The sequence below is a fragment of the Nansenia antarctica genome, assembly GCF_963989245.1.
Source record: "Nansenia antarctica genome assembly, chromosome: 8".
Taxonomy (NCBI): Eukaryota; Metazoa; Chordata; class Actinopteri; order Argentiniformes; family Microstomatidae; genus Nansenia; species Nansenia antarctica.
The window spans coordinates 53050723-53059237 of NC_137678.1; the positions used below are offsets into that span (position 1 = coordinate 53050723).

The window sequence follows — 8515 nt, forward strand, 5'->3', positions numbered from 1 at the left end:
GCTGGCATCCCACTGATGGTGTGTGTCTTTTTCTGTTCACCTGGCTACATAGGAAGTGTCCCAAAAGTGAGCCTAAAGTTCAGGAGGTCGCCAATGTAATGTCAATGGAGGCCTCATCCCCAATATGTTAAACCCTGTTTGGCCATACAATGGACTAGAGACTTGAAAACAATTTTGTCTGAAAGCTGGCATCCCACTGATGGTGTGTGTCTTTTTCTGTTCCCCTGGCTACATAGGAAGTGTCCCAAAAGTGAGCCTAAAGTTCAGGAGGTCGGCAATGTTAAATGAACGGCTGAGGCCTGAGTGTATTAGTAATAAGTACTATATTTGCAATTTTAAGGAGAGTTCTGTAAATGCGTTAATGTAGTGTACCAAAACTGTGTATTAAAAATGACAACATTCTCAATCATGCAAGCCATATAATGGTTTAAATTATAAAAACATTTAAAACTGTTGTTTTATCTTTAAATAATTACAAAACATAAAGGGATTAAGCAGTTCTACATTTATGAATAATAATTATTCATCTTGTTCCAGAAAACCAGTTATTCCCGTGTGCATTGAATGCAGCAGTAGCTTTGGGGAAAGTTTGGAGGTGCAGGTGCTTAATTGATGTCTCCCCTCCCCCGCCCCAACCTGCAGCTGACCTGGCTGTGACCTTTCAGAGGGCCAAGCAGTATGGAACCAATTCAGTCTGAGAAACAGACCAACAGAAATCTGCAGCAGTAGTTTTATTAACAGTAGACTGATTTTATGTTAAGTTTATATCATTCTAATAACATACTATTGTGATTTAAAAAAATAAATAAATCTGTATTTCCTGTTTTTTCACTGTTAAAATATATTGAGCATATAATTGAGCGCTGTTTGGTGATACATTGGGCTAGAGACTTGAAATCACTTTTGGCTGAAAGCTGGCATCCCACTGATGGATGGCGTGTGTCTTTTTCTGTTCCCCTGGCTACATAGGAAGTGTCCCAAAAGTGAGCCTAAAGTTCAGGAGGTCGCCAATGTAATGTCAATGGAGGCCTCATCCCCAATAAGTTAAACCCTGTTTGGCCATACAATGGACTAGAGACTTGAACATTTTTTGTCTGAAAGCTGGCATCCCACTGATGGCGTGTGTCTTTTTCTGTTCCCCTGGCTACATAGGAAGTGTCCCAAAAGTGAGCCTAAAGTTCAGGAGGTCGCCAATGTAATGTCAATGGAGGCCTCATCCCCAATAAGTTAAACCCTGTTTGGCCATACAATGGACTAGAGACTTGAACATTTTTTGTCTGAAAGCTGGCATCCCACTGATGGCGTGTGTCTTTTTCTGTTCCCCTGGCTACATAGGAAGTGTCCCAAAAGTGAGCCTAAAGTTCAGGAGGTCGCCAATGTAATGTCAATGGAGGCCTCATCCCCAATAAGTTAAACCCTGTTTGGCCATACAATGGACTAGAGACTTGAACATTTTTTGTCTGAAAGCTGGCATCCCACTGATGGCGTGTGTCTTTTTCTGTTCCCCTGGCTACATAGGAAGTGTCCCAAAAGTGAGCCTAAAGTTCAGGAGGTCGGCAATGTTAAATGAACGGCTGAGGCCTGAGTGTGCTGCTGTCTGTGGAAGGTGCTGTGTTGTGGAGGGGTAGGCGAATAGTGATTGGTTCTCAGTTAACAAGCAGGCCCAGGAATGCACAAAATGCATCCATTTTCCAAAAGCTACTGGCTTAATATGCTCCATCACAGTTTGATGACTTTTCAGGGTTTGACTTTTACAAAGGATATTGAATGTATTTATTTTAACCCTTTTAAGAGTATTGTCATATATGGTGAGATTACAATTATATGAACTCCAACTGTAAGTCTCACAGTGCTAAAGTTAACAAAAAGCATATCATAAACATTCTGGTTATATTATTTTAGTTTAAAAAATCGCTCTCTGCATGGCTGACATGGTGGGAGAGAAGCTGAGAGAAATTCTCGATTATGGACATGAGGGCGCCAGCACGGCACGGGTCCCACCGTGAGCCGGTCATGAAGCTGTGCCGCTCAGGCAGCGGGCTCGGGAATGGCACCTGGCTCGGCTAAACAGTCGGCCAGATCAGAGTTGTGTGAACTATGTTGATATGAGCAGATGCAGACCGTGTAACGTTAACGTTAGTCTTTGAAAATATATTGAGAATATTCCGATTCGAACAGGAATATGGTGTGCATGTAAACGTAGTCACTGTGCCATCTCATTACCTAGCCTTGGCTTTGGTACAAGACTGCTATCATGATCAGACCTAGGGAGGGGAGGGGGGCGGGCATATCTTAAATATGTTTATGTAAATAGTTTATCCTCATTTAATCTTATGTTCATGTAAATAGTTAGTTTATCCTCTGATCATAAATATGGTTATGTAAATAGTTTGTTTATCCTCTGATCTTAAATATGGTTATGAAAGTAGTTTTTTTATACTACGTACATCACGGTCCTCCCGTATTGTAAAGCGCACTGAGTTTTATGCACATGTGTGTGTAGCAGCTTGGCTCAGCCCAGCACAGCTCAGCCCAGCACAGCTCAGCAGAGGACAGCACAGCCCAGGACAAGACAGCACAGCCCAGCCTAGCCCAGCCTAGCCCAGCACAGGACAGTTCAGCATAGGACAGCCCAGCATAGGACAGCCTAACCCAGCTCAGGACAGGACATCCCAGTTCAACCTAGCCCACAACAGCCTAAGGTGGGACATTATTTGCTCATTATACTTGTTTTATATCTGGTTTATTTTTTGTTTGTTAGATTTATATTCAATACAGAGAGCAGTACTGGCTATGGATCCTCATACAGATTGGCAATTGTGTGTGTCTGTCTGCTCGTGTGTGTGCCCATGCACATGCGTGTGTGTGCCATCCCTTTGCGTTTGATATTGAAAGTGGACTGGTAGATCTCGGCAAGCTGGCAAATAGATCTTGGTTCTAAAACGGTTGAGCACCCTTGGTATAGGCCCTAGGCCTAATGCATTTGTTTCATGCGTGCAGGGAATGGGAGCGGGCGGGGGCGTGGGGCCCAGTGCCAGACCTGCACCGGGGCCTAGCACAGCTACCCTATGCCACTGAGTGTTGTACACTAACCAATACACCAAACTGCTCTAGATATTGTGTTTTAAATTGTCCAGTAAGCCAAAGTGTTCTAGATAGTGTGTGAGTGTTAACCAGTAAGCCAAACTGATCTTGATAGGGTGTGAGTGTTGTACATTGACTAGTAAGCCTAACTGCTCTAGATATTTTCTCTCCAGGCTACCCACCGGAGAAGACCTTGTGTCTCTAGGCTATTAGGGCTGAGGTTTGTGGTCTATGGCGTGGATAGTGGTGTGGTGGCAAGACTCCGCCCCCTCCAACCTGAGTTTGTCGGCAACACTGTATTGACCTCTGGACAATCTCTATGCACCCCCCAGTGAAGACCGTGTGTCTCTAGCTTATTCAGGGGCCTAGTTGTAGGGTCTGTGGCGTGGATATTGGTGTGGTGATGAGACTCCGCCCCCTCGGATCAGAGTCAGTCGAGGACAGTGTACTGCTCTCTGGGCCACCCACATGCACTTTTTCTGTCTCTTATTTCCTACAACTTCTACACCACATCAAATTGGAGTATTGAACGCAGTTCTGTTACTACCGCCTCCTTGTGAAATGAAACTGATTAGAACATTTGTAACATTCTACAAGAAATAAACATAAAATAAAGCTTAACACAAACTCTCAACCTAAACCAAGACTGTATCCTGTTAAGTGACAAAAACTGCCGTTTGCCCTGTTAAAGTTCACACACATTTCACACACACTGTAATACGATCAAGTGCCACACGGGAGGCACTCACACACACTCACACACACATTTTGTCAGAAAAACGTGTCTCAGGAGGACTTCAAGGAAAAGTGAGGAAAATGATGCTAGGCTATATTAGCATGCTGTTTTCTATTGTTTGCAATGGATGTGCCTGTGGGGACTTGAATTTGGGTCCCCATGGGTTCGAAGGTCCCCATGGTGTTGGTGTGCAGTCAGGTCAATGTCCCCACCAGGATAGTAAAACAAGTACACACACACACACACACACAGTGTACCCTCAGTGACGTCAGGTGGGCAGAGGACACACACACACACACACACAGTGTACCCTCAGTGACATCAGGTGGGCAGAGGACACACACACACACACACACAGTGTACCCTCAGTGACGTCAGGTGGGCAGAGGACACACACACACACACACACACACACAGTGTACCCTCAGTGGCGTCAGGTGGGCAGAGGAGCACACACACACACACACACACACACACACACACACAGTGTACCCTCAGTGACGTCAGGTGGGCAGAGGAACACACACACACACACACTGCAACGGTTAGTGGCAGCTCCTGTATATACTAACCCTTTTTCTTTCTTTCTTTCTCTCCTCTCTCTCCCTCCCTTCCCCCCTCTCCCTCCCCCCATCTCCCTCCCTCCCCCCATCTCTCTTCCCCTCCCTCTCTCTTCCTCCCCCTCCCTCTCTCTCTCCGTCCCTCCCTCCCTCTTCCTCTCCCCCCATCTCTCTCCCTCCCTCCCTCCCCCCATCTCTCTTCCTCTCCCTCTCTCAGGCCTGCAGGAGGTCGTTCCACCTGGACGGCTACAGCCTGTGACATCATCTCCTACTACCTCACAGGAGCCATGGCCACCCTGACCATCAAGGTAACACACACACACACACACACACACACACACTTGCACACACACGTACACACACACTCATCTGCACAGACCTGAGAGGATGGGCCAGGTGGAGTCAGTCTGGACACAGGTGAACCCTTTGATGCGCGCGGTCAGGTGGGTGAGGTCAGTCTAGAGTCCCTCAGGCCGTCTCACCAGTCTGGGTAGAACACACACCCACCTGACCAACATCAGGACCATTGACCATGACTGGCAGGTGGTCATAATGTTTTGGCTCATCGATGTAGCCAACACCAATGACGCAACAACCTCCAGCCCTGGTTAAGGGGAGAGGCCAGGAGAGGAAGACATGTGAGCTGGTATAGAGAATAGAGATGCAGGTGAGCCGGTATAGAGAATAGAGATGCATGTGAGCTGGTATAGAGAACTGTGTCAGACTAGAAGGAGGAGGAGGTGTTCCTAGGCTGTCTCACTTCTATGAAACTCTACTGGTTTCTGTTCATTCAACCAGTTTAAGAGCTCTCTGTTCAAAACTAATTAAGTGCTTCTGCCTGCCTGCCTGTGTGTGCCTGTGTGTGTGTGTGTGTGTGTGCGCGCGTGTGCGTGTGCCTGCGTGTGTGTGTGTGTGTGTGTGTCAGGCTGTGTGAGAGGCTGAGGCAGGAGGAGTATATGAGCTGTTTATATATATATATACATATGTGTGTGTTTATATATATATATATATGTGTGTGTTTATATGTGTATATATATATGTTTATATATACATATCTATATATAGGGTTAGGTTATATATATATGTGTTTATATGAGCTGTTTATATATATATATATATATATGAGCTGTTTATATATATATATATATATGTTTATCTTATAGATGTTTATATATATATATATATATATATATATATATGTTTATCTTATAGATGTTTATATGTTTATATTGACCCCCCCAGCATGTGAGATGTTTATATATATATAGGGTTAGGTTATATATATATGTTTATCTTATGTGTTTAAATAGCTGTTTATATATATATATATATATATATATATATATATATATGTGTGTGTGTGTTTATATAGATGTTTATATATATATATGTTTATATTGACCCCCAGCATATGAGCTGTGTATATATATATATATATATATATATATATATATATATATATATATATATATATATATATATATATATATATATATATAGGGTTATGGTTAGGTTATATATACATGTTTGACCCCCCAGCAGGAGGTGACAGAGGAGCGGCCGGTCCCCGTCACGCTGTTCTGCTCCAACCTGGCGCGACAGGAAGTGAGCATCGCCGACTTCCTGGTGACCGAGGGCCTCGCCCTGAGGGAGAGGAAGCCACGGTGTGTGTGTGTGTGTGTGTGTGTGTGTGTGTGTGTGTGTGTGTCTGTGTGTCTGTGAGAGAGAGAGATCGTGTGTCAATCTATGAATCATCATTACTGTACAGTGGGGTGCAAGCATGTGGGCACCCCTAGTCAAAATGCCTTTTACAATTAATATCTAAGTGAAAAGAAGCAAACCTAACCTCTAAATGGTACGAAGTTAAACATGACACATTTCATCACATTTTAAAGCAAAATTAAATTGTTTATAGTTTCAAAATAATAAAACAAGGAAAAAGGCCTTGTGCAAACGTTTGGGAACCCTGTCAGCTAGCTTAGTAACTCCTCCACAGGCAACTATAATAGCTTGCAAACGCTTCCTGTAGCCAGCTAAGAGTTTTTCGATTCTTGTTTTGGGAATTTTTCCCCATTGTTCCTGGCAGAACTACGGAGCCCCCCTGGGGTCACATGGTAAAATATTTGATGTGTGAATCCGTTCCCTCGGTTTCGTAATCCGTTCCCTCGGTTTCGTAATCCGTTAGGGTTATGGTTAGGGTTAGGCCCTACGAGCCAGAACGATCGCAAGGATTAGGGTTAAGCGGGGTACACATACGGATTTTCTGGCCGATTTTGGCCCGATTTTCCCCCTTCCGACCAAACACAGAAACGCCCGATTATCAGATGGATCTTAACATTTTCCTATAACAAAATCCTGTGGTGTGAGGTGTGTTAAGAGTCAATCTCTCCCGACAACCTGCTCGGAAAATGGGCGTGGCCGGCAATCGTAAATGTCAAATGTCTTCAATACTTACAACCAGAAATCATAGGGTTGCCAGATTTTTGGGTGGAATTAGCGGTTTTAGACTGTGGTTAGGGTGGAAAATGTCATTCCCATCTGGCAACCCTGCTCGCGAGTCCAACTATAACGTGGATGGAATGTAGCCAATCAAGAAGCGAGCTGACTTCTTCTTTTCGTTATTCGGCACTTTATTTGCCCTGTCGCACATGGTTGTCTCGTACAGGTCAGTCAGGGTATTACGTTAGATAATAATAATAATAATAATAATAACTTTATTTGTATAGCGCTTTTCCTGCAAACGTTGCGGCTCAAAGTGCTTTAATCATTATATAATCTTAATTTAATTATTTTGTAATTTAAAGGCAATATTAAAAGGATGGGTTCACGCGAGATTTCTGGCTTGGGGAACGAAACAACGAGATTGTTCCATTTATTTTTCATTTTCTGATGATGTTTCTGACAGTGGAAATGGGTAGTTTGAAACATTGCGAGTGTTTTTTGTAGCCTTCTCCTTGATGGTGGAAGTGAACTATCTTGATTCTGACATCCTTGGACAACTGTTAAGAGGAACCAATGGTTTTTAACACCAGACACAACAGCCACTGCTGTCGGATACTTTAGAAGGCATGGAGTTACTTCAGAGTATATAGTTCAGCCCTGGAATTATATTCACCTGACTCATTGAAGCCCTAACGAGTAAATCACCTTGGTCTGGGCCTTACTAATCATCTTCTCAAAAGGTAACAAAGAATAATCCCAAGTTCCCAAACTTTTGCACAGGGCCCTTTTCCTTTTTTATAATTTAAAAACTCAGAAAAATTTACATAAAAAGAAACTTTAAAATTTGCAGAAAGGTGTCATGTTTAACTTTGTAGCATTTAATGTTCAGATTTGCCTTCGATTACTTGGAGATTAATTGTAACAGACATTTAAACCAGGGGTGCCCACATTTTTGCACCCCACTGTATATGCTTTTGATTGTCTTCTCTTTCATATCTTTCTCACGTTTCTTCTTTCTCTCTCACACACACACACACACACACACAGAGTGGCCATCTTGTCCAAACCGGAGGACCTTCCCAGCAAGACTTAACAAGACAAGGAAGACAACAGGGTTTCCCAGGACTCAGACAACACCCCCCCCACCCCCACCTCCACCTCTATCCCTACCCCTCCTCCCTCAACCTCCACCTCTACCTCTACCTCTACCCCTCCTCCCCCCACCCCCACCTCCACCCCTCCTCCCCCCACCTCCACCTCTATCCCTACGCCTCCTCCCCCCACCTCTACCCCTACTCCTCCCCCCACCCCCACCTCTACCCCTACTCCTCCCCCCACCCCCGCCTCTACCCCTCCCCCTCCTCCCCCCACCTCTCTCCCTCCCCCCCCCACCTCTCTCCCTCCCCCTCCTCCCCCCACCTCTACCCCTACCCCTCCCCCCACCCCCACCTCTACCCCTACCCCTCCTCCCCCCACCTCTATCCTTACCCGCCCCCCCACTCCCGCCCCTCGCTCTGACCCGCCCCCAGAGAAGGTGCAGACCCTGCTGTGCCGCCCCCCAGAGCTGCCCGGCTGCACCCACCTCCTCCACCCTTCTACCTGCAGCAACATGTTTTTTCAGTTCTGAGATTATGCCGCTGATACAAGCTGTTTTTTTGTTTGCTAGAGGTTTGCTCATTAAGAGGTCTGTTTG

The 8515-nt window shown here is 44.9% G+C and overlaps 1 protein-coding gene across 1 annotated transcript in view; it reads left to right on the forward strand.

Annotated features, from left to right (window-relative positions):
- Positions 1-7962, forward strand: part of LOC308164403 (RING finger protein 17-like) — a gene marked incomplete at its 5' end in the record, with an annotated part of 35047 nt that extends 27085 nt beyond the window's left edge. The window contains 3 exons of the mRNA XM_080538504.1: positions 4598-4688; positions 5923-6044; positions 7870-7962. Coding sequence (XP_080394630.1) covers positions 4598-4688; positions 5923-6044; positions 7870-7915 — 259 coding nt within the window. The 3' untranslated portion in view covers positions 7916-7962. The remainder of the gene's footprint in view (positions 1-4597; positions 4689-5922; positions 6045-7869) is intronic.
- Positions 7963-8515: the final 553 nt, after the last annotated feature.